Here is a 25,188-nt window from a genome sequence, read left to right as displayed (position 1 = left end):
ACTGAAATAAAGGGAATTTAACCAGAAGGCAGATGTAGTAAGACATCATCCCATAAGGTGCATCTTTTCTAATCACTCATGTTATTTAAGTCAGATACTTCATGTATCTTATTAAAATGTTGGAGAATTTTCACCCAACTATACTTTTTTTTTTAATGACACAGTATAGAGAGGTGGACCCTGCAGAGGTGAGGAGGTGAAAACAAGAAGCTCAAAGAGGAGGCAGACATAAGAAGGGAGGCAAGGATGTGAGGGAGGCAGTGGAGAGAGAAAGAAACCAGCCCACTGGTAACTCTTCTTGGGCACTTTCTTGGTCTCCCCTGGAGCCCTGGCTTGGCTCTCTTCAACCTCTGTTCCTACTGAGGACTGAGGACATATGACGAGGGAGGCTCTGGCCCCTTGTCCTCTTCCCCATGCTCTTTTGGCTGCTCATTCCAGGCATGCTCCACACTAGCCCTGGGGTTCAGCTTGTTTTCTCCCCATCCTCACATCTTCTCTAAAACACTTCTCACCTCCTGCATCACTCTTGCTTCAGAGCATTAAAATGCCTCACTCACAAGATACCAATTGCTCCTCCTCCTCCAACTAGTTTCTCCACATCAATTAGGAAAGCCAAAGGTTGTCCCCTTCATCCATCTATGCCTTCAGTCCCAGCCCAATGATGCACTTATCAGTGACTTATACTTTCAGGTGCACCTACCTACCCAATACCAGTATGTACAGGGCGAGTCAAAAAGAAATGAACATTTCCAAAAATGTATTACTCAGTAACTAGGTTTTATAAGAAGAGGTACCAAAATCAGCTGAAGGGAAAAATCAGAGTTTTTTTTTTTTTCTATAACTGTACAAACACTCAATTTTTGTCCCTCAAGGCACAAGACACGCCTCAATTCTGTAGGCTAATAATTGCATCAATTAATCCCAGACCCTTTGTTGAATATTACTTTTGATAGTTGAAATGGCAGCCACAATGTTTCCCTTCATCTCCTCCAGGCTATGAGGAAGAGGTGGGACAAACACGAGGTTCTTGACTTATACCCCCTAGAAGTCACATGGAGTGACATCTGGGGACTAGGGACTGTAGTTCCAGAGGTCAATACTTTGAACCAAGCATCTCACTGAGCACCGTGGAAGGTGTTCTTTCCATGACCTCTGGACCCCACGATCGACTTAAGGTAGAGCCGCATCCTGCTGGAAGACGGAGTTGTCGGAAACTACCTGCAGCTGTGAATAAAGCCACACAGGTATCATATCCAGATATGCGACCCCATCGCTGTGCTCTCTGCCAAAAATGGGTGGACTCTGTGTGTGAAAATTGAGAAATACAAGGGAAGCTCTACTGTTTAGTGCATACTACATGTTTATATACAGCATGGTTACTAAGTAATACAATTTTGAAAGTTTCAATACTTTCTGAACCACTCTGTATATCATAGAAGGCTGCACTTTCCACTCCAACTTTTGGTGCTGAGACAGGCTGGGACCTGGGACCTGGGACCCTTTGCTGCAGTGCTTGCACCTGGACAAACATCTCCTTGAACAACAAAATACAAAGAAACTTATAAGGGACTAAAAATAACTGTATATGTGCCGTTGGGGCAAATTATGGACAACAAGATACAAAAAGACCAAACAAACCCAACTGCCACTTCTGAAGAGCTGGGAGCAAAAGCAGGGTACTGTGCATGCCCCCTGCACACAACACCACCAAAGGGGTGGGCAAACCACCTAAGCCACCCCTCCAGCCCGACCCCTGGACATTCCCCTACCCTCACTCCATATAAGGAACCAGCTCGCTCCTGAGCTAGCAAGGAAACATGTTACTTGTTCTCACTCCCCGCTGCTGCAGTAGGGGTCCCAATAAAGCCTTGCCTGAATTTCTTGTCTGACCTCTGATCAATTTCTATTGATTAAGGAGGTTAAGAACCCTGGTCGGTGACAGTGCTACTGTCTCCATCCTTTACATGTGTGGTTGCATGTGTTTCTCTTTCAATGGCTGCTCCCCAGGGACAAGACTGGGTCTGTGGGATTCCCTCTGAACAGCATCAGCCTGCTCTGGGGCTTGCAGGGTTAGGCACTTAGTCTTAAGCTTTTGACGGAATGTGACAATGGTCTATTCCTCATTCTCATCTGCCAGCTCCATCCAGGGAGGCAGAAAGACAAGGCAAATCCTCTTGAGGCAGACTTTCCATGGGCTCAGCCTTCAGGGGATCCCTCCTGCCTTCCTCCATGCTGGGAAAAATGCAAGGAGTATGGTTTAATCCCTGGGCCCTAGAACAAAGGCCTTCCTCATTCCATGGCCATGAGAGACAACACCAGCCTGGATGGAGGCTCTCCCAGCAGAGAGTAGAGGCTGGGTTCAGCAGCCTGCTGAGGAGGAGGCTGGCTGTTGCCGGAGTTACTCATGCAGCTTTGCTTCAGTTTCTCTCACATAGTTGCCTGGATTATCACTCTTTGTTTTAATCTTATTATGAAGGTCTGGCTTCCCCACCTTTCTCCTCTGGTACAATATAACTCCCCTGTGCTCCACCATGGGACATGATTCAGGATCACTGGGAAGATTTCATCTGAGAAGTCAATTCTCTAACCATCCAGTGGGTCCCCACTGCCTATGAACACAACCCTCTCCTGGGCGCTAAAACAGGGGAAGAGGGCAGAGTACTGCATTCCAGAGGAGGGAAGAAGTACAGCTTAGTCCAGGGAGGCAGTCTAAAAATGGGTTAGGGAACACGGCACACTTCCCACACCCAGACAAAGAAAGATAGAGAAAATCAAGGGCAAATGAACCACTTGCCCTTGACCTTTTAAGGGTAGTGGGACTTGGAAAGAGTGGGCAGAAATGGATCAGCTACAGGGTCCCTTCTCCCTGACTCCCCCTCCACTCTCTCAGGAGCCCTCATCATCTCTCATGAGCCCTCTCAGTGGACATGACTCAGGGTCAGGGTCCCTGGAATTGGTTCCTAGAACATCATTCCCTGGCAGGTGGTGATGGGGACTTTTGGGGGGGGGGAAAAGTATATATATATATATATATATATATATATATATATATGAATGACTTATAAATCTACCAATAGGAGAAATACTTGTGTCAGGAAATGAAACAAACATGATACTTTACATTGCTCATGCCATCTGGTGCACATGCCAAATTTCACACTGGATAATATGTTGAAGTTAAATCATCCTCTGATAGGCTAAATGGTTGAATGTGAGGTTCCTGCTGCAATTGAATTATATATTTCATTGGAGGATGAGTCTTCTCCCACCCTGGAAAAGATATACAATTAGTACTAAAAGAGGACCTGATCTGATCACCTGTGCTGTTTGACAGAAGCCTGTCCCCGTGTGCACAGCCCAGAGGACAGATAAGGACCTGGAAGAGGGTTACAGCAGAGAAGCTGACTCCACAGGAGGGAGAGGGCAGGCTGCCAGGCTCCCTCCTAGGACTCGGATGCTGCCTTCCTCTGACCACCGCTTCCTTCCAGCCCCTTGAGCAAGGAGCTGCTGTTGGAGAAGAGCTCTTCCCTGCCTGCTGCTCTGAGTGCCAGCAAGCTTGCAAATCACACTTCTGATCTCGTGCCTCTGCATGGCCTCCAGGAGCAAGGACAAATTTCTACCTGTGGCTTCTGGCCTTACTAATGTGGCACAAACCTGCAACACTGGTTGCATTTTCTCCCCACCCCTCCCAGACACGTACAGGCTGTCCCTGTGTTCTGTTCTTGAAGCTTCTTGTGGGTCCCTGAACACACCAAGCTTCTTCATACTTCCATTATAATGATGATATTAGCTCATCTTCATTGAGAACTTATGCGCAGACACTGTGCTAAGACTTTTACGTGAATTATTTCACGTTATCCTCACATCACTGTGGGATAGGTACTATTTTCATCCCCCCAGTTTACAGCTCTAAAAATGAGTAATTTGCATAAAGACCACGGGAGCCTGTGAGCCTGAGCACTCTGTCTCCAGAGCCCTTGCTCTTAACCAGGGGTTGGCACATTTTTCTTTAAAGGGCCATCTAATAAATCTTTTAAGCTTTGCCAGTCATACACTCTTCTGTTGCAACCATTACTCAACTCTGCCATTGCAATGTGAAAGCAGACACAGACATGGAACACTGACATAGACACAGGACATTGGACAAATGCATGTTGCTCCAAACTGACTTGCCAACCCTTCCTCCCCTCCTGGCCTCATCCATGCCAAGTCTAAAGAATCTATCCCAAGAGAGTAGCTCAGAACACCATGCCATGGAAAGGAAAGCTTCTTTCTCAGAATTGGGTGGAATCACATTTCTTGGTAGAGCATTGTGCAACCAGGGTGGAGGAAGGGGAGCTGCTTCCATTGCCTTGAGAAGGTATCTCTTTCCTGCCAGATGCTGAGTTAGCACTCCTTTGGGTAGGGAATGCCCTGCTCTCCTGGATGCTGTGCCTCCATAACACTGGAGAGATTGAATTGCTTATAAAATCAACACAAGAGCTTTTCTCAGGCTCATCTCAATATGGGAGTTTGTCTTTCCTCCCTTGGTTGTCAATTAACCAGATATTCTCATAAATCACCATGCCTACAATTGCTCTCAACATTCCTCTTAGTACTTAATGTATGGACTAAGAAATGAATCTCTTTCCCCCTAAACCAAACACCATGCTCACTTGACAGCCTTCCCACCCTCTAAGAATGTGTCTGGGGATTTGAGATTTCAAGCACTGAGATTAGAAATATAAATTTGGAATTTACTTGTGACATCATCACACTTATAAAGGCACATTTTTATGATTCACTGCTTCTATATGCCCCTCAACTTTCTGTGCACACCACATTAAGATATATAATTCTTGATTCTTAAGAAATGTCAGAATCTATGGGCATCAAAATGCAATGAATTCCCTTAATGATTTTTGTCCTACTCATTTTAGCTTCTGTAAATTAAGCTCTAAGTTAACATTCCAAAAAACCAGAGAAAAAGGTGTCTATGAATTTCATTTGGTTAAAAAAAAATGTACAGGGTCATCAGCTCATTGGGAAAACAAACACTAGGGAGGGAGGTGCAGGCATGGGTAGAAATCACAAGAAGCCAGATCTCTGGGCAGGGTGGGCTTGGGTGATCTCTTATCCTATCATGAAACTGCCAATTCCACATAGGATAGAGTTGCTCTTATGCTGTAAAAACTCAGCTCCTTTGTCCCTCTTGCCTTTCAAAGGAGGGTCATGTCCCCAAAGAAGCCCCCATTCCCAGGCCAGGCCACCAGAAAAGCAGCCAGGAGCTCCAGAAGGACAGGTTCAAACATGGCGGGAAAACACCACAAGCCACTTCTTGCTCAGGCCACAGGGCAAATGCCTATTAGCTCTCAGAGGCAGTCCAACTTGATGGGAAGGGTGGTGCTGGTGGAAGAGAAAAACTGTGTGGGAAAGGGGCACACAGAACAGTGTCTGAGTAAGCAGAAGGGGACAATTATCACAGATCAACTCCTTGTCTCCTTTGTTTGAGAACATGACTAACTCATGACTTCAGTGAATTTACATCCAGACTTATTGTGTTGTGATCAAGTCAAGGCTAGAAGCCAGGAGAATTTCTCCACGACTAAAGGATGCCAAAGAAGCAACATTCATACTTCATACCTTTCTAGTGCCTGGGGGTGATGTCACTATTTGTAAAGCCCAGCCTTCCCAACCTGCAGGCTCACCTTCCGGCACTGAGCCCAGCCCATTTTCTCCATATATAAGCCACTGCTGGGAACCTCCGTCTCACCAATCTGCTCCTCTCAACTCTACCCTCCACCTCTCACGCCCTCCTCAGCCTCTTCGACTTCAGGAACCATGACTTCCAAATCCACCGTGAAGAGCCAAAGCAGCAGCCGCCGTGTCTTCAGTGCCGGCTCAGCCAGAGTCCCTGGGGTCAGCCGCTCTGGCTTCAGCAGCGTGCCCATGTCCCACACCAGGGGCAGTGGTGGGCTCGCTGGAGTGGGTGGAGGAGCTGGCTTTGGCAGCCGCAGCCTCTATGGCGTGGGGGGCTCCAAGAGGATCTCCCTCGGAGAGGTCGGCTGTGTCTACCGTGGTGGATATGGCGGCAGAGCTGGAGGCGGCTATGGCGCTGGAAGTGGAGCTGGGAGTGGATTTGGTTCTGGCAGTGGAGCTAGTGGTGGTTTTGGGCTCGGTGGTGGACCTGGCTTTGGTATTGGCATTTTGGGCCCTGGCTTCCCCATCTGTCCCCCTGGAGGCATCCAAGAGGTCACCATCAACCAGAGTCTCCTGACTCCCCTCAACCTGCAAATTGACCCCACCATCCAGCGAATCAAGACTGAGGAGCGGGAACAGATCAAGACCCTCAACAACAGGTTCGCCTCCTTCATCGACAAGGTGAGCCAGGAGCACCTGCCCTCCACTGGGATTTCAGAGTCCCCAGTGGAGTGACGCAACCAACGTCCTACCAGGGGGAGCCTCGGCAGAGAGGGAGGAGGGGACTCGGGCTAGCTCTCCACTGGGATGCAGGATAGGCTCCATGTGGACCACAGGTAGAAGGTGATAAAAATCATTTACAGCTGCTGATCCCTTAACTGTCTTCATTCTTGCCTGGGAAGCATTCTCCACTCTTGATAACCCTCAAGCAAAGGAAAGGAACTGAGAGAATGGAATGAGTTCGCTTAATCTTCTGAAGGGTCTAAGAAATTAAAAAGGGAATTACAGTGGAAACTGCACTTGAGCCTTAGTTAGGGGGGCAGTGGGGAAGGAAAGAAGATAAAAACCCAAAGGAAATGTCAGGAATAAAAGACTCAGAAACAGGTATATGTGCATAAAAATACTTAACTTGTAGAACCAGATCATGAGCATTAAGGGAGCTTGTTTTAGAGGGACTCATGCACTAGATGGGAAAGAAGATTAAATCCAATCATCAATAGGGTTGGAATTTAACCATTAGATTCTAAACATTTGACATCCCTTTAGCTGAGATACACTCTATAAAATAACTCTGTGCAATATACGAGAGAAATACTATTTTAAAGTACATTTGTGATTGTGCTTATCAAGAGGAAGAAAAGAAATGTTGAAAGTCACTGACTGACAGGCTCCGTAATGGAGAAGAGGGACTGTCTGATAGCTCCCTGGGGAAACGTGGCCAGTGAGATCTGTGTGGTGTGAAGGCAAACAGTCAGGGGAGCAGCACTGTCAGCCTGAGCCGCTGTGCATGCTCTGGAGTAGCCCAGCACCACGGGGACCACCAGATCTGCTTGGGCACAGTCAACCCACCTCTCTTCCTGCCTTCCTTCCTTCCTTCCTTCCTTCCTTCTTTCCTTTGTTGCACAAATAACCATCTTGTCTTCCTCCAGGTCCGATTCCTGGAGCAGCAAAACAAGGTCCTGGAAACCAAGTGGACCCTGCTGCAGGAGCAGGGCACCAACACTGTGAGGCACAACCTGGAGCCTTTGTTCGAGCAGTACATCAACAATCTCAGGAGACAGCTGGACAGCCTTGTTGGGGAGAGAAGCCGCCTGGACTCCGAGTTCAGGGGGATGCAGGACACGGTAGAGGACTTCAAGAAGAAGTGAGTTACAGGAGAGAAAAGGGCTCAGTTTCCTGAAGCCCACGCTTCAAGTCTATTAGATGACCAGGTCCAAATGAGGGCATGGTTCTTAGTAAAACATGTCCACGGAAATGAAACCACAATTCTTGCCTAAACACAAACCCCGAAGAACAAAAGGGCCAGACAGGTGGATGGGGAGAGTAAAGATGTAAACAACTGAGGGACCAGAGAATTCATCTTTTAGGCTTACTGGCAGGAAAGCTCCATTTGGATATATCCATTGTGGGAAGTTGGGATCCCAGGCTGTCTTTTCTGTATAACCTTCACCACTGACTCAATTAGGTTTTACCCTTTCTAATTCCAGATATGAAGATGAAATCAACAGGCGCATGTCAGCAGAGAATGAATTTGTGAATCTGAAGAAGGTGAGATGAGTAAGATCAGGGGTTCATGTTTCTTTGCCGAAGGAGAGGACTCTGGGAAAAGAATAATCGGGGAGATTAAAGGAGCAGCAGACTGGGAAGGAGGGCTTGGCTCATCTGATCCCAAGTTGTTGGCTTCTTCCCCAGGATGTGGACACTGCTTACATGAATAAGGTTGAACTAGAAACCAAGGCAGACGCTCTCATAGATGAGATCAACTTCCTCAGAGCCCTCTATGAAGCAGTAAGCATCTTTCCACACTCTGTTTTATTGACTCTAAAGAGATTTGCAAAAATGGAAAATCTTAGGCTTGGGTACCTCTGTAAACATCATGGGAAAAGGGGATCTGACGATCTCTTGTTGTGCAGGAACTAGCTCAGATGCAAACCCACATCTCAGACACGTCTGTGGTCCTCTCCATGGACAACAACCGCACCCTGGACCTGGACAGCATCATCGCTGAAGTCAAAGCGCAATATGAGGTGATCGCTTGCAGGAGCCGGGAAGAGGCTGAGTGCTGGTACAAGTGCAAGGTGAGCAGTGAGGGGGAAGCTGGAGAAGAATCCCTCTACCTCCCCGCTGGAGACCAGCAAGGCTTCCCGAGACTTCACTCAGGAAATCTCCATCTAGGCAGCGGGGGTCCTCTCAATGGACGTGTACCCTGAACCAACAGAGTAGATCTTTACAGTATTTATGTCCACGTCTAGTAAGTCAAAGAACCTAAATGTAGGACAAAAGCTACCATAGATAAAGACCAAGGGATCTTTGCTTTAGCTTCACCCCAATGCTGGTTCTCAGAAACAGTACAGAGGATGTTCTGGTCCTGAAGAGAACCAGGCAGTCAGTGGTCCTACCAAGGATGGTGTGTGATGGGTGTACAGTGTCCATGACCTTGTAACACCAATTTTCTTAAAACACCTTGTGGACAAACCATTCGTTTCGATTTGTGAAAACCTTGATTAGTGTCCTGTGAAGCCCATGGACACCACCCTCTCTCCCTCTGGTTTACAGTACGAGGAGCTGCAGTTGACGGCGGGCAGACACGGGGACGACCTGCGCAACACCAAGCAGGAGATCACTGAGATCAACCGCATGATCCAGAGGCTGAGATCTGAGATCGACCATGTCAAGAAGCAGGTATGGTGGGGACCATGGAGGAGAAAAGCATCCTTTCCTTCCTAGGCCACCAGGGATCATCTACCACCATGTAGGGAATTCCTGGGCACTGAGGGAACAGCAGGGAGGGGAGGACATGTACTTCCTCCCTTAGTGAGTTCCCACAAGTTAGAGAGATGGATCCCAACCCAAGAGCAGGAAACAATTGCCTGACAGGACCAATCCCAACTGGTCAGCGGTACAAAGATACAGTCTTGAGGCACTGAAATGAGATTCCATAAGAGGAATGATTGATTTGGGAATGCAAGACACAAGTTGGCAAAGAAAAGGTCAGGCCAGAAAGTGTGAGGAAGATTGCTGCAAATATGCTCAGATTCGATGTGAAAAAGAAGCTGAGAAAAGACACAGGACAAATGAGGGTTTTCCAAACATGTGAAGTGGAAGGAAGGCAAGGTCGCAAGAGTTTCAAGTGAAATCATCTCCTCACTGTGGGTGTCTGTGGTTCTGTGTGAGTTCGTGTGCATCCACATGAACTTACCCAAACTGTCCACATTCAGAAGAAGCCAGTGGGTCCATTTCTTCCAATGTCCCCTGGTCTTGGGTCTGCTGTAGTATCTTCCAGCAGTCACCACCTCCATCCTCATTAGGGTGGTTAACACAGAAGTGCATAGGGAGCTCCTAGACTAGTTCAGGTTTGCAGAATGGAAAAAGACTGGACAAAAAGAATCAAACGTCCTTTTCCATGGAATCTGGGCTCTAGAGCTCTTCCTCACTGGGAAAGAAGAACCATGCTTCGTCTCCTCAGGAGTCCAGATTGCAGGTTCATCTGCCCATCTTCCCCTCTAGTGCGCCAACCTGCAATCCGCCATCGCCGATGCTGAGCAGCGTGGGGAAATGGCCCTCAAGGACGCCAAGAACAAGCTGGCCGAGCTGGAGAACGCCCTGCAGAAGGCCAAGCAGGATATGGCGCAGCTAGTGAAGGACTACCAGGAGCTCATGAATGTCAAGCTGTCTCTGGACGTGGAGATCGCCACCTACAGGAAGCTGCTGGAAGGCGAGGAGTGCAGGTGAGTAACTCACACAACCTCCTCAAACATCTGGGTCCATGTCCAAGGTGTCCAGCCAGTGAGCACCAGTGGAAGGCGCTCTAGTCGTGGCCATAATGCCACTCCCAGAAAAGCACTTAGAAGGCACGTTCCCCATGGGCTCTCCTCACGCCCAAGCTTCCGACGCTGGTCCAGCTCTGGCTCTGAGGTCTCATGATGGCTGTGTCTCCTCTCTCCTAGGCTGAATGGGGAAGGCGTTGGACAAGTCAACATCTGTAAGTACCTTCACTTGCCTCCCTCCCTTGCCCTTGTGCTCTTCTGACTGGACTCTGTGTGGCAGAGTGAGCTCACCATGTCTTGTCATGGCCTTGTCCCCTTGCCTCTCCAGCCGTGGTACAGTCCACCGTCTCCAGTGGCTATGGCGGTGCCGGCGGTGTCAGCGGCGGCTTAGGCCTGGGCGGAGGCAGTGGCTACTCCTACAGCAGTGGTCACGGCATTGGAGGTGGCTTCAGTTCCGGAGGTGGCTTCAGTTCCGGCAGTGGCAGAGCCATAGGGGGTGGCCTCAGCTCCTCCGGGGGCAGCAGTTCCGCCATCAAATACACCACCACCTCCTCCTCCAGCAGGAAGGGCTACAGGCATTGAACACCTGCCATGGGCTCGGGGTCCCACAGTGTCTCAGGCTCCCTCTCCAGCTTCACTGCCCTTTCCTCCAGTTGCTTCCTCTCTCCTGCTTCTTTCTTCTCTTACTCCTTGAGCTCAAACTGAAGTTGCTGAGTGCCCTCATGTCCTCTCCGCCAACACCTGCCGCATCTGAGCTTCCATTGCTCACCATCGGAAGGTCACTGTCTGGGTCCTACTCCAGAACAGGGCAATGCCCCTAGCTTTCCACTGGCCCAGTATGTCCCATCTCACAGGTGTTGTGTTCCTCCCTTGCAGTGATCATGAAAGCACAAGTGACTAGTTCTATGATGTACGGGGGTCTCTATCCCTGTGATGCTTCCTCTGCTCTTTGCTCACTTGGATTGCTAAATAAAGCAGATTTATACTATAATGCGTGGTTTCATATTGCCTTGCTTTGTTCCCAATGGTTCTTGCGGTTTTCACCGGGCAAAGGCCTTTTCAGGAATGAAGCGTACTCCCAATCCCCATGTGCTTCACCCCCCTCCTTTAGAGAACTTCGACAAACAGCCACTTAGCATCCGGATGCTCAGGAGTCCTCGGAGAACAGTTTGGCAAGTGAAGCGGGAGGGAGCAGGTTCATCATCATAGTAAAGTCTGTTTTCACTGCCCTGACCAGGTGCCAGCAGATTAGTTTCTCCGACTTGGTCTCTAACACTCTACCTCTTCCTGCCCCAGTTGACACCCATACTCCCCAGAGAATCATATTACAGTCCAAGTAGATCAGAAGGACATTGACTAGAGAGTAAGATATTTGATTTATCCTTAGACAGGCCTCATGAGCAAGAAACTTGCCTGGCAACGTGTATCAGGAGTAATTTAAATGTACATACTTCTGAACTGAAATTATGCTTCGAGCAATGTGTGCTGAGGAAATAGGACAAATGCAGGAAGTTGTACTTCATGGTTGTCAATCCCAGTAATCCTTTCGACAGGGAAAAATTGGAAACACTGGGCAAATTCAGGATCCAAGGACTCAGACACAAAGCACAGGTGGTGATTTTTTGAAGTGTGGAGGCAAAGTAAGAATGGAAATGCCTTCTTCCTTACCACATAATCCTCTCACAGAGCCTCAAAGAAGTAGAGCCCTTGCTGCTCCAAAGGGATAGCCCTGCATCCTCTCTCAGCTGTGCCCTGGCTTCCTTTGACTTCTACAAATGGGTAATGGAAAACTCAGGATACAGTGCAAGGTTGGTCTGTCAACATCTTCCTGAGGGCCAGTCACTTTTGCCAGTCTCTGTTCTGTCCATGTTCCTAATCCCAGGTTTTTTCTCTGGAGAATTCTGCCTTATACCATTAGGAATGAAAGTTCCCTTGTTAGGAACCCAGGAGAAATGACTGAGTCTAGGAATGGGGTGGAATATATACATAAGATGATCCTGCAGCATCTTTCAGTGCCAAGAAGTAAAGAAATAATCAAAAAGACCCTGTAAGAGCTCCTGATAGACAAATTGGAACAACTTGAGCCATAAATAAATAGATAGACAAATAAATAATGTACTGGATTATAACCCAAATTATGAAATAATTATTCATGGTCCCCACTGACGTGAATAAGGGATTGACTAAATTGATTAATAAGGGATGACTGACAACTCTTAGGCAGAAGAATTTCATTTAGTTACATAGGTGCTCCCCAATCAAGGAAGGAGTGAAGAACTGCCCCCCCCTAAGTGTGGGCTGTGCACAATGACTTCCTTGCAAAGAGCACAGTCTAAAAATGGGGGAAAAGAGTAACTTTACCGTCAAGAAATCAATCAAACACTTCCTCAGCCAGGTGATCAAGGGTAACACCGACAGTAGTAAGTCTGGTTCATAGCAAGTACCCTGGATACGATGTGATGAGAAGGGCACACGTCATCTCTGTGGTCTTCCTCCCAAACACCATAACTCCAGTCTATTCATGAGACAACATCAGCCAAAGCCCAGTTGTGGACATCTGCAGAACACCTGGGCAGAGTTCCCCAAAACTTTCAAGGTCATTAAGACAAGGAAAACCTGACAAACCGTGTTAGCCAAGAAGGAGACACAATGACTAAATGGAAAGTGGTACCATGGATGATACCCTAGAACAGAAAAAAGAATATTGGGCAAAAAGTAAGGAAATCCAAATGAAGTATAGACTAGTTAATAGTAATATATTTATATTGTTTCCTTCATTGTGAGAAATATAACTAAAGTGAGGTATTAATAATAGGGGGAATGAATGTGTATTGTATACCGACCTCTTTGGACTATCTTCACAATTTTTTGTAAATCTACAACTATTCTGAAATTAAAAGTTTATTACGAAAAACACTTAAAGCGTGGGGCTCAAAGTAACATCTGTATTTTTCACTAAACTAATTTTGTACACAAAATTATGAAACAAGTAAGGGAGAGAAAGAGACAGAATCACAAAGGAACACAAAGATGGTTGCAGGGCCAGAGATACAGAGAAATCACTGAAGAACTAATGCTACAACAGTAAAGTTCATCATCTCAAGCTGGCGTTAACTCTAGTAAACTGTCTTTCTTTTACGTTGTGTACTTTCTAAATTTTTTGGTGTTGAACATGTGTCATTTCAAAAGAGAAAGTGTGCTCCCCACGATGTCCTCATTGTATGACATCTGAGATTAAACGCGGTTACCCTTTTTGGTACTAAGGAAGGAAAGATTCAGTCTCTAGGTTAAGCTCCCTGAGATTAAACCATTCCGATTGATTTCCTTTGCCCACTGAGGACTGAATAAGAGGAAACGTATTTCTTTCGCAAGAGCAAAGACGTGTTTTTGAGTCAAGGAAGGACTCGGCAGTACTGACGGTCCTTAGATACTGGATTTGACTCCTAAGGAGGCTAGCCAATTGCCTCCTCCTGTATGGAGTCCATGTACCTGGAAAATATAGGAAATACATTTTAAAAATAACAACCTCCAATAGAAAAACATTTTCCAGTTAGAGGCTGTATCCAAAGTTCACCTTACCTGAATCCTCTGTGATTCAGAATGATCACTTGTGAGCCATAGCACGTGGATTCTAGCTGCATGGGCTAGAATGGCCAGTACAGCCCAGTGCATGGGATCCCAGCTCACGGTGGGGGCATGGGGTGCAGAAGAGCCAGAGGAGGGAACGTTTCTACAGGTGCTGAGAGCAGGCTGCTCTTCTCTGCGCTGCTCCGTGCTCCCAGAGTCATCCCTACAGAATCCCTTGCTAGCTAACTCTTCATTGTACTTGGCCTTGAGAAAAGCTGACAGTAGATCCCAGGATGGGAGGAGAAAGGGCTTGAGGAGTTCTTCTCGAACAGCAGCTGGATTCCTTTAACCATGAGTTTTGCTGGGCAGTGCCTTCTCCTCAATGCTCTTACTTCCTGGACTCCAGGGGTGTCCCTTTAGCACTAGAAAGTGAGTGGCAGAGGAAAACCATCCTCTTGAGGTCTCGGAGGCCGGTCCACTCAGATGTGCCACTTTCCCCAACACTCTTACTGTCCCCAACCTCCTCGTGCACCTATAGAACCCCCTTCTTTAACCCCACTGCCATCTGTATCTGTCCTCCCTCCCTTAAGAAACTCCTCTCCATCAAATGTAGTAATGGAAGACCTTTCCGTCCTGCTTCTGTTTGAAACTGCAAGGCTAGAATTTATCTGGATTCTTAGGAAGGTTTTCCTTCATCCCGCGTTTCTATCTCTCCATTCCTCTTGCCTAATCTGAGTTTCTTCATAGCCCTTGCAGGGTGTAGCCACAAAGAAATCAGAAACGGCATTTAATAGCCCTCTTTTTCGTAATAATATTGGTACTGTTAGTTTGACACTATCATAGGTTTGTTGTAGGATAAAGCAAATAAGTAATGTGTCATTCAGAGCTCAGCTTTTCAGAGTGAGTAAAAGAAATACAGGTAGAAAATCATCCTGTATTCTATTTGAATTGGAAATATCAGTATCAACTTCTGATTTGAGTACTTTTCAATTATATTTTTACATTTTTCTTAGCTCTATCCATTGAAAAGTCTTCAAAGCAAGAGTAACCCAGTAACAATGAGCACCCGTAGCATGCAAATTTTAGCTTGTGAATATCATTTCTCAATAAAAGGTACCAGAGCGACTCCCAGAAATGGCTGATTCCATGTCTGTTGCAAGATAAGTACAAGGTAGCCTTGAGACATCTCGTCCCCGTCAACAAGGAAGCTTGCAAAGTCCAATGCGTTTCTGTCAAAAGGACACAGAAGCCAATCTGAGGAGCTCCCATTGGCCTAAAATGGACAGTTTCAGCACCAAAAGGATTAATGCCTGCCATGGACTCAAACATATCAAATATATTTTTTGAACTGTGAATTTATAATTATACAAAACCCAAAAAACAAACAAACAAAAAATAACTTTCTTTATTACACTTGGAAATTGCTGGGCTCCCAACCCACTATCCTAAAATTGCAAAATAAAGAGAAAGAAGCACTTCTTCTGCCTTTCCTGTATCAATTAAATACATATTAGGTTACCTACAAAGGAAACCATGACAATGCCTTCCTTACAGATGACTGCCAGGTGATAAATGCAGAGGCAGGATGTTAAATTAATAAGTAACCAGTTTGCATCCCCTCATGAAATAGTCAATCGGAGAATTGATCAATGAATATTAAAATATTAGATGACAAATTTATTGGACACTTTTTAAAGGAGGGTTAAGGCTGGAACTATGGATATACCTGGATCAGTCTTAACATCACTAAATTGAACAACTTGTATTATATGCCTCATGATCTGATGCAATACGGGGCACACAGCACCAGCTGGGACATAATCTTGCCTGAAACAAGGGAACTAAATCTAATCAACTCTAATATAACTAGTACCGAGGAAAAACCGGCGTTAGAAGTTACGTGGCACCAACAGAAACAATGAGCCAAATCCAGAATGTAGCCGTTCTAGAGAAAAAAAGAATTTCTCCACAAATCAGTGGTATATAAAAGAAAACAATGGAATCTATTACAGAATGAAAGAAGCTTAAGAGAACCACCAGTCCAATGCAATATGTGAATCTAGTTAGGATGTTGCTTCAAGCAAACCAGCATAAAAAGACATCTTTGAGATAATCAGAGAAGTATGAACATAAATGAGTATTAGGTTTCATTAAGAAGTGACTGTTGCTCATGATCGATATAAAACTGTTGTACAGTTAGATTTAAAAGTCCTTCTTAAGAACTTAGACATGCATGCAAATATTGACAAGTGAAATGACTTCATGTCTTAATCTCCTTGAAGATACATCAACTAAAGTAGAAGATTTCAATATAAGAAGTAGTGGAATTCGATGAGACAAGCTGAGAAATATGGATAAGTGTTTAACCTGGGGGATTGGTACATGGTGGTTTACATACTATTCTCTTTCATTGTATCTGTTGGGCTTTCAATGCTGCAAACTGTGATTAAGCAATAAAGGAGGTTCTTCCACTGAGGAGAGCACAAATACATTTTGGGATTAAATTTCTGATGATGGTAAATACGATGGCTTGTAGAAAACTTTCAGGTGACTCTTATCATGGCTCAGGGAAGGGAGAGGCCCTGAGCACAATGATGTCTTCATTGAAGCCAATAGTTTCCATGCAGCGCGAGAAAGGAAAATTAATATTTTGAATTTCAATTATTGCTTACTAGTTTAAAGGCTATATGTATTTTAAATATAAATATATGAATGGGAGACTTCTGAATGTAGCCTAATGGAGGAAAGGGAGGCATTTCCCCTTCTCAGATATTATCTTAAAAGAAACAAGGAGAACAAGAAATGTAAAAGTAATCTCCACCCTCAACCCCCAAAAGGAAAACATCGTAAAGTCCTTCAATCAAAAAAAAAAAAAAAAAAGAAAATAGAAAACTCTTCTCACAGAAAGAAAGAAATCAAACACAGTCGTTGGGAAACTGAGAGAGAAGATGCCCTCAGGGCAGATCTCAGAAAATCCAGTGAAGAACACTCCTGAGAACAAACAAATCAAAACTAAACAATGTGGTGACCACAGAGGGACAGCACACAAAGTTAACCCTGAGGTTTTCCTACTGCCAGGCACTGCTGACTCATGTAACTCCTACTGTGTGAATGTGAAGAACACATCCTCAGGTGCAAATCCAAGAATCGCAGGTTTGCAACAGTCAGAAGTGGGTGTGTGTGTTCCAGGGAGGACCCATTTGCCATGAAGTTTCAAGACCCAGTGAAGGTAGGGTTGAGTAAGGGATCAGAGGCAAGGCCTATTGGCAACAGGTTGTCGGGGAAGCAAAGAAGACGGAGACTGAACTGCGAGCCACGCCGCAGCCATCTTCCTTGGCTTCGTCTAATTAAAATTAAAAGAATTATTCACACAGCCTGTGCCATAATGAGAATTCCTGTTAGCCTGGTTGCAGCCTGGCCCCTCCTCCCAGAATACTGTCTGCAAAAGACAGGTCCAGAAGGAGCTCGCCTCTTTCAAAGATGAGCCCTCGTTAGAAAGGAACCATTCCAGGCCCCACGAAGGACACTTTACATTGAAAGAGAAAAACAAGAGGCACTTAGAAAACACTCAACAGAAAAAAGTGACAAAGATTATTACCGAAAAGGCAATGAAATAAACACCACGGTGAAATAAGAGAACAAAGGGGCAGTAGAGTGAGAAATAAAAGATGATAATATTAGTTGATAGAGCTCAGAAAAGGAGCAGAGAAGAAAGATAAAGCCACAATAGAAAGGAAGGCCAAGCTGAAAGCAGCATAAGACGTTGCTGATGCACAGCAATGGACCACAGGTAAAGGTGGAGAAAACAGCCTGTAGGAAATAGCATGAGAATCGCGTGAAAACATAGATATGGGAGGCAAAGTACATACAGCGTGAGTGCAACTGCAAAAGGGAATATATATGTGTGTTTCATATATATCTGTATGTATACATTCAATGTATATGCTCGCATGCATCACACATGCCCCAGGAAAAACACAGAAACATATCGAAGTGACGTGACTAGAAGGATACACAGGGAAGTGGCAACACTGCTTTGTCTTCCTAGACAGGAGTGGGGAATGATCTTGAGCATGTAATTGTTTCCTTAACCATGTATTACTTGTTTAATTTTTCAGTTAATAAGTAGGTGTGTAAATATCAATATTCAGTATATAAATAGGCATTCTATGACATCTGTATCTGTAATGTTTAAATAGCTAGCTTATTAAGCTTCTAGTTTGAACTGTCAGTTTACAGGATACACAAAGGACTCGAGATCACGCTAAGTAAGATAACATGACTATGCAAATGCACAGGACAAATAACCTGTTTTTTATTTTTTATCACAAATAAACTGCAAGTGGAAAAGCGGAGGGGGATTTAATGACGTCAATGATTTTACAGACATATTACTTTAAAGACATATCACCGAAATACAAAATGTATGGAACTTATTAGGATCCTGATTTGGACAACCAAAACTTAAAATATAAATAACACAAACGGATTTAGTTCAAGATTGAAGAGACACTCCTTAATGTTAATGAATGCATAAATATTAAGGATATATAAATGGTATTTGGTTATGTAGTTAAAAGAGTACCTCATTTACAAAATAAATGTTGAATTATATAGTAAAGAAATGATATGATCTCTGGGATTTGCTTTTGAATATTTTAAGATTGATAGGGAATTGGGTGGGAGTATAGAAGAAATAAGGCTGACCATGAGTTAATAATTTGTATAAAATCCAGTGACAGATATACAGAGGCCCATTATATTGTAAATCTACGTATCTAGCTGTGGGAAATTTGTAATGAAAGCAAAAATAAGTCATGTTTAACTTCTGCAATCAGTGAAAACGCTACTAATCATAGGTAAGGGATAAGCAATAGGTTATTTTGACCTCCAGTATTTCTGCCTTGTGGGTGAAACACCAGGCGAGAGGAGCCTCAGTGCATTTCATACACGAGCGTACCATGGAGAACCTTTGTGTGAGTCAGTGACTGACTCCCAGCTAAGTGAATTCAGACTAGTCTTATTGTACTGAGAGCACTCAAAGCTGGAAGGCAGGAGAACTTTTCCCTGACTAAAGGAAACCTCAAATGCGATCTTCAGATTTCATAACTTTTCTAATAAAGCCCATGTGATCTCACTGTTGGTAAAGCCCAGCCTTCCCAACCTGCAGGCTCACCTTCCGGCACTGAGCCCAGCCCATTTTCTCCATATATAAGCCACTGCTGGCAACCTCGTCTCACCAGTCTGCTCCTCTCAGCTCTACCCTCCACCTCTCACGCCCTCCTCAGCCTCTTCGACTTCAGGAACCATGACTTCCAAATCCACCGTGAAGAGCCAAAGCAGCAGCCGCCGTGTCTTCAGTGCTGGCTCAGCCAGAGTCCCTGGGGTCAGCCGCTCTGGCTTCAGCAGCGTGCCCGTGTCCCACACCAGGGGCAGTGGTGGGCTCGCTGGAGTGGGTGGAGGAGCTGGCTTTGGCAGCCGCAGCCTCTATGGCGTGGGGGGCTCCAAGAGGATCTCCCTCGGAGAGGTTGGCTGTGTCTACCGTGGTGGATATGGCGGCAGCGCTGGAGGCGGCTATAGCGTTGGAGGTGGAGGCGGGAGTGGATTTGGTTTTGGCAGTGGAGCTAGTGGTGGTTTTGGGCTCGGTGGTGGACCTGGCTTTGGTATTGGCATTTTGGGCCCTGGCTTTCCCATCTGTCCCCCTGGAGGCATCCAAGAGGTCACCATCAACCAGAGTCTCCTGACTCCCCTCAACCTGCAAATTGACCCCACCATCCAGCGAATCAAGACTGAGGAGCGGGAACAGATCAAGACCCTCAACAACAGGTTCGCCTCCTTCATCGACAAGGTGAGCCGGGAGCACCTGCCCTCCACTGGGATTTCAGAGTCCCCAGTGGAGTGACGCAACCAATGTCCTACCAGGGGGAGCCTCGGCAGAGAGGGAGGAGGGGACTCGGGCTAGCTCTCCACTGGGATGCAGGATAGGCTCCATGTGGACCACAGGCAGAAGGTGATAAAAATCATTTACAGCTGCTGATCCCTTAACTGTCTTCATTCCTGCCTGGGAAGCATTCTCCACTCTTGATAACCCTCAAGCAAAGGAAAGGAACTGAGAGAATGGAATGAGTTCGCTTAATCTTCTGAAGGGTCTAAGAAATTAAAAAGGGAATTACAGTGGAAACTGCACTTGAGCCTTAGTTGGGGTGGTGGCGGGGAAGGAAAAAAGGTAAAAACCCAAAGGAAATGTCAGGAAAAAAAGACTCAGAAACAGGTATATGTGCATAGAAATACTTAACTTGTAGAACCAGATCATGAGCATTAAGGGAGCTTGTTTTAGAGGGACTCATGCACTAGATGGGAAAGAAGATTAAATCCAATCATCAATAGGGTTGGAATTTAACCATTAGATTCTAAACATTTGACATCCCTTTAGCTGAGATACACTCTATAAAATAACTCTGTGCAATATACGAGAGAAATACTATTTTAAAGTACATTTGTGATTGTGCTTATCAAGAGGAAGAAAAGAAATGTTGAAAGTCACTGACTGACAGGCTCCGTAATGGAGAAGAGGGACTGTCTGATAGCTCCCTGGGGAAACTTGGCCAGTGAGATCTGTGTGGTGTGACGGCAAACAGTCAGGGGCGCAGCACTGTCAGCCTGAGCCGCTGTGCATGCTCTGGAGTAGCCCAGCACCACGGGGACCACCAGATCTGCTTGGGCACAGTCAACCCACCTCTCTTCCTGCCTTCCTTCCTCCCTTCCTTCTTTCTTTCCTTTGTTGCACAAATAACCATCTTGTCTTCCTCCAGGTCCGATTCCTGGAGCAGCAAAACAAGGTCCTGGAAACCAAGTGGACCCTGCTGCAGGAGCAGGGCACCAACACCGTGAGGCAGGACCTGGAGCCTTTGTTCGAGCAGTACATCTACAATCTCAGGAGACAGCTGGACAGCCTTGTCACGGAGAGAAGCCGCCTGGACTCCGAGTTCAGGGGGATGCAGGACACGGTAGAGGACTTCAAGAAGAAGTGAGTTACAGGAGAGAAAAGGGCTCGGTTTCCTGAAGCCCACGCTTCAAGTCTATTAGATGACCAGGTCCAAATGAGGGCATGGTTCTTAGTAAAACATGTCCACGGAAATGAAACCACAATTCTTGCCTAAACACAAACCCCGAAGAACAAAAGGGCCAGACAGGTGGATGGGGAGAGTAAAGATGTAAACAACTGAGGGACCAGAGAATTCATCTTTTAGGCTTACTGGCAGGAAAGCTCCATTTGGATATATCCATTGCGGGAAGTTGGGATCCCAGGCTGTCTTTTCTGTATAACCTTCACCACTGACTCAATTAGGCTTTACCCTTTCTAATTCCAGATATGAAGATGAAATCAACAGGCGCATGTCAGCAGAGCATGAATTTGTGAATCTGAAGAAGGTGAGATGAGTAAGATCAGGGGTTCATGTTTCTTTGCCGAAGGAGAGGACTCTGAGAAAAGAATAATCGGGGAGATTAAAGGAGGAGCAGACTGGGAAGGAGGGCTCGGCTCATCTGATCCCAAGTTGTTGGCTTCTTCCCCAGGATGTGGACACTGCTTACATGAATAAGGTTGAACTAGAAACCAAGGCAGACGCTCTCATAGATGAGATCAACTTCCTCAGAGCCCTCTATGAAGCAGTAAGCATCTTTCCACACTCTGTTTTATTGACTCTAAAGAGATTTGCAAAAGATGGAAAATCTTAGGCTTGGGTGCCTCTGTAAATGTCATGGGAAAAGGGGATCTGACGATCTCTTGTTGTGCAGGAACTGGCTCAGATGCAAACCCACATCTCAGACACGTCTGTGGTCCTCTCCATGGACAACAACCGCACCCTGGACCTGGACAGCATCATCGCTGAAGTCAAAGCGCAATATGAGGTGATCGCTTGCAGGAGCCGGGAAGAGGCTGAGTGCTGGTACAAGTGCAAGGTGAGCAGTGAGGGGGAGCTGAAGAAGAATCCCTGTGCCTCCCCGCTGGAGACCAGCAAGGCTTCCTGAGACTTCACTCGGGAAATCTCCATCTAGGCAGCGGGGGTCCTCTCAATGGACGTGTACCCTGAACCAACAGAGTAGATCTTTACAGTATTTATGTCCACGTCTAGTAAGTCAAAGAACCTAAATGTAGGACAAAAGCTACCGTAGATAAAGTCCAAGGGATCTTTGCTTTAGCTTCACCCCAATGCTGGTTCTCAGAAACAGTACAGAGGATGTTCTGGTCCTGAAGAGAACCAGGCAGTCAGTGGTCCTACCAAGGATGGTGTGTGATGGGTGTACAGTGTCCATGACCTTGTAACACCAATTTTCTTAAAACACCTTGTGGACAAACCATTCGTTTCGATTTGTGAAAACCTTGATTAGTGTCCTGTGAAGCCCATGGACACCACCCTCTCTCCCTCTGGTTTACAGTACGAGGAGCTGCAGTTGACGGCGGGCAGACACGGGGAAGACCTGCGCAACACCAAGCAGGAGATCACTGAGATCAGCCGGATGACCCAGAGGCTGAGATCTGAGATCGACCACGTCAAGAAGCAGGTATGGTGGGGACCATGGAGGAGAAAAGCATCCTTTCCTTCCTAGGCCACCAGGGATCATCTACCACCATGTAGGGAATTCCTGGGCACTGAGGGAACAGCAGGGAGGGGAGGACATGTACTTCCTCCCTTAGTGAGTTCCCACAAGTTAGAGAGATGGATCCCAACCCAAGAGCAGGAAACAATTGCCTGACAGGACCAATCCCAACTGGTCAGCGGTACAAAGATACAGTCTTGAGGCACTGAAATGAGATTCCATAAGAGGAATGATTGACTTGGGAATGCAAGACACAAGTTGGCAAAGAAAAAGTCAGGCCAGAAAGTGTGAGGAAGATTGCTGCAAATATGCTCAGATTCGATGTGAAAAAGAAGCTGAGAAAAGACACAGGACAAATGAGGGTTTTCCAAACATGTGAAGTGGAAGGAAGGCAAGGTCGCAAGAGTTTCAAGTGAAATCATCTCCTCACTGTGGGTGTCTGTGGTTCTGTGTGAGTTCGTGTGCATCCACATGAACTTACCCAAACTGTCCACATTCAGAAGAAGCCAGTGGGTCCATTTCTTCCAATGTCCCCTGGTCTTGGGTCTGCTGTAGTATCTTCCAGCAGTCACCACCTCCATCCTCATTAGGGTGGTTAACACAGAAGTGCATAGGGAGCTCCTAGACTAGTTCAGGTTTGCAGAATGGAAAAAGACTGGACAAAAAGAATCAAACGTCCTTTTCCATGGAATCTGGGCTCTAGAGCTCTTCCTCACTGGGAAAGAAGAACCATGCTTCGTCTCCTCAGGAGTCCAGATTGCAGGTTCATCTGCCCATCTTCCCCTCTAGTGCGCCAACCTGCAATCCGCCATCGCCGATGCTGAGCAGCGTGGGGAGCTGGCCCTCAGGGACGCCAAGAACAAGCTGGCCGAGCTGGAGAACGCCCTGCAGAAGGCCAAGCAGGATATGGCGCAGCTAGTGAAGGACTACCAGGAGCTCATGAATGTCAAGCTGTCTCTGGACGTGGAGATCGCCACCTACAGGAAGCTGCTGGAAGGCGAGGAGTGCAGGTGAGTAACTCACACAACCTCCTCAAACATCTGGGTCCATGTCCAAGGTGTCCAGCCAGTGAGCACCAGTGGAAGGCACTCTAGTCGTGGCCATAATGCCACTCCCAGAAAAGCACTTAGAAGGCACGTTCCCCATGGGCTCTCCTCACGCCCAAGCTTCCGACGCTGGTCCAGCTCTGGCTCTGAGGTCTCATGATGGCTGTGTCTCCTCTCTCCTAGGCTGAATGGGGAAGGCGTTGGACAAGTCAACATCTGTAAGTACCTTCACTTGCCTCCCTCCCTTGCCCTTGTGCTCTTCTGACTGGACTCTGTGTGGCAGAGTGAGCTCACCATGTCTTGTCATGGCCTTGTCCCCTTGCCTCTCCAGCCGTGGTACAGTCCACCGTCTCCAGTGGCTATGGCGGTGCCGGCGGTGTCAGCGGCGGCTTAGGCCTGGGCGGAGGCAGTGGCTACTCCTACAGCAGTGGTCACGGCATTGGAGGTGGCTTCAGTTCCGGAGGTGGCTTCAGTTCCGGCAGTGGCAGAGCCATAGGGGGTGGCCTCAGCTCCTCCGGGGGCAGCAGTTCCGCCATCAAATACACCACCACCTCCTCCTCCAGCAGGAAGGGCTACAGGCATTGAACACCTGCCATGGGCTCGGGGTCCCACAGTGTCTCAGGCTCCCTCTCCAGCTTCACTGCCCTTTCCTCCAGTTGCTTCCTCTCTCCTGCTTCTTTCTTCTCTTACTCCTTGAGCTCAAACTGAAGTTGCTGAGTGCCCTCATGTCCTCTCCGCCAACACCTGCCGCATCTGAGCTTCCATTGCTCACCATCGGAAGGTCACTGTCTGGGTCCTACTCCAGAACAGGGCAATGCCCCTAGCTTTCCACTGGCCCAGTATGTCCCATCTCACAGGTGTTGTGTTCCTCCCTTGCAGTGATCATGAAAGCACAAGTGACTAGTTCTATGATGTACGGGGGTCTCTATCCCTGTGATGCTTCCTCTGCTCTTTGCTCACTTGGATTGCTAAATAAAGCAGATTTATACTATAATGCGTGGTTTCATATTGCCTTGCTTTGTTCCCAATGGTTCTTGCGGTTTTCACTGGGCAAAGGCCTTTTCAGGAATGAAGCGTACTCCCAATCCCCATGTGCTTCACCCCCCTCCTTTAGAGAACTTCAACAAACAGCCACTTAGCATCCGGATGCTCAGGAGTCCTCGGAGAACAGTTTGGCAAGTGAAGCGGGAGGGAGCAGGTTCATCATCATAGTAAAGTCTGTTTTCACTGCCCTGACCAGGTGCCAGCAGATTAGTTTCTCCGACTTGGTCTCTAACACTCTACCTCTTCCTGCCCCAGTTGACACCCATACTCCCCAGAGAATCATATTACAGTCCAAGTAGATCAGAAGGACATTGACTAGAGAGTAAGATATTTGATTTATCCTTAGACAGGCCTCATGAGCAAGAAACTTGCCTGGCAACGTGTATCAGGAGTAATTTAAATGTACATACTTCTGAACTGAAATTATGCTTCGAGCAATGTGTGCTGAGGAAATAGGACAAATGCAGGAAGTTGTACTTCATGGTTGTCAATCCCAGTAATCCTTTCGACAGGGAAAAATTGGAAACACTGGGCAAATTCAGGATCCAAGGACTCAGACACAAAGCACAGGTGGTGATTTTTTGAAGTGTGGAGGCAAAGTAAGAATGGAAATGCCTTCTTCCTTACCACATAATCCTCTCACAGAGCCTCAAAGAAGTAGAGCCCTTGCTGCTCCAAAGGGATAGCCCTGCATCCTCTCTCAGCTGTGCCCTGGCTTCCTTTGACTTCTACAAATGGGTAATGGAAAACTCAGGATACAGTGC

At 46.6% G+C, this 25,188-nt stretch overlaps 1 protein-coding gene across 3 annotated transcripts; it reads left to right on the top strand.

Moving 5' to 3' along the window:
* The first annotated feature begins 5,750 nt into the window (after positions 1–5,750).
* Positions 5,751–24,374, top strand: LOC118901526 (keratin, type II cytoskeletal 6A-like). 3 transcript variants are annotated; one of them, XM_036864704.1, is made up of 10 exons: positions 5,751–6,360; positions 7,329–7,543; positions 7,887–7,947; positions 8,092–8,187; positions 8,313–8,477; positions 8,956–9,081; positions 9,907–10,127; positions 10,347–10,381; positions 10,495–10,541; positions 23,723–24,374. In XM_036864704.1, exons 1-10 carry the CDS (start codon positions 5,821–5,823, stop codon positions 23,963–23,965), a joined length of 1,749 nt encoding a protein of 582 aa, XP_036720599.1. In that variant the 5' UTR covers positions 5,751–5,820; the 3' UTR covers positions 23,966–24,374. The 3 variants fall into 3 exon arrangements, with proteins under 3 accessions (XP_036720599.1, XP_036720597.1, XP_036720598.1); XM_036864702.1 differs by lacking the exon at positions 23,723–24,374 and having other exon boundaries at positions 5,752–6,360; positions 10,495–11,157; XM_036864703.1 differs by lacking the exons at positions 5,751–6,360; positions 7,329–7,543; positions 7,887–7,947; ... (4 more) ...; positions 10,347–10,381; positions 10,495–10,541 and adding exons at positions 18,977–19,581; positions 20,546–20,760; positions 21,104–21,164; ... (3 more) ...; positions 23,124–23,344; positions 23,564–23,598 and having other exon boundaries at positions 23,712–24,374.
* Positions 24,375–25,188: the final 814 nt, after the last annotated feature.

Source organism: Balaenoptera musculus, chromosome 10 (assembly GCF_009873245.2).
Source record: "Balaenoptera musculus isolate JJ_BM4_2016_0621 chromosome 10, mBalMus1.pri.v3, whole genome shotgun sequence".
NCBI classification, from domain to species: domain Eukaryota; kingdom Metazoa; phylum Chordata; class Mammalia; order Artiodactyla; family Balaenopteridae; genus Balaenoptera; species Balaenoptera musculus.
This window is presented reverse-complemented; position numbering and strand designations above follow the sequence as displayed.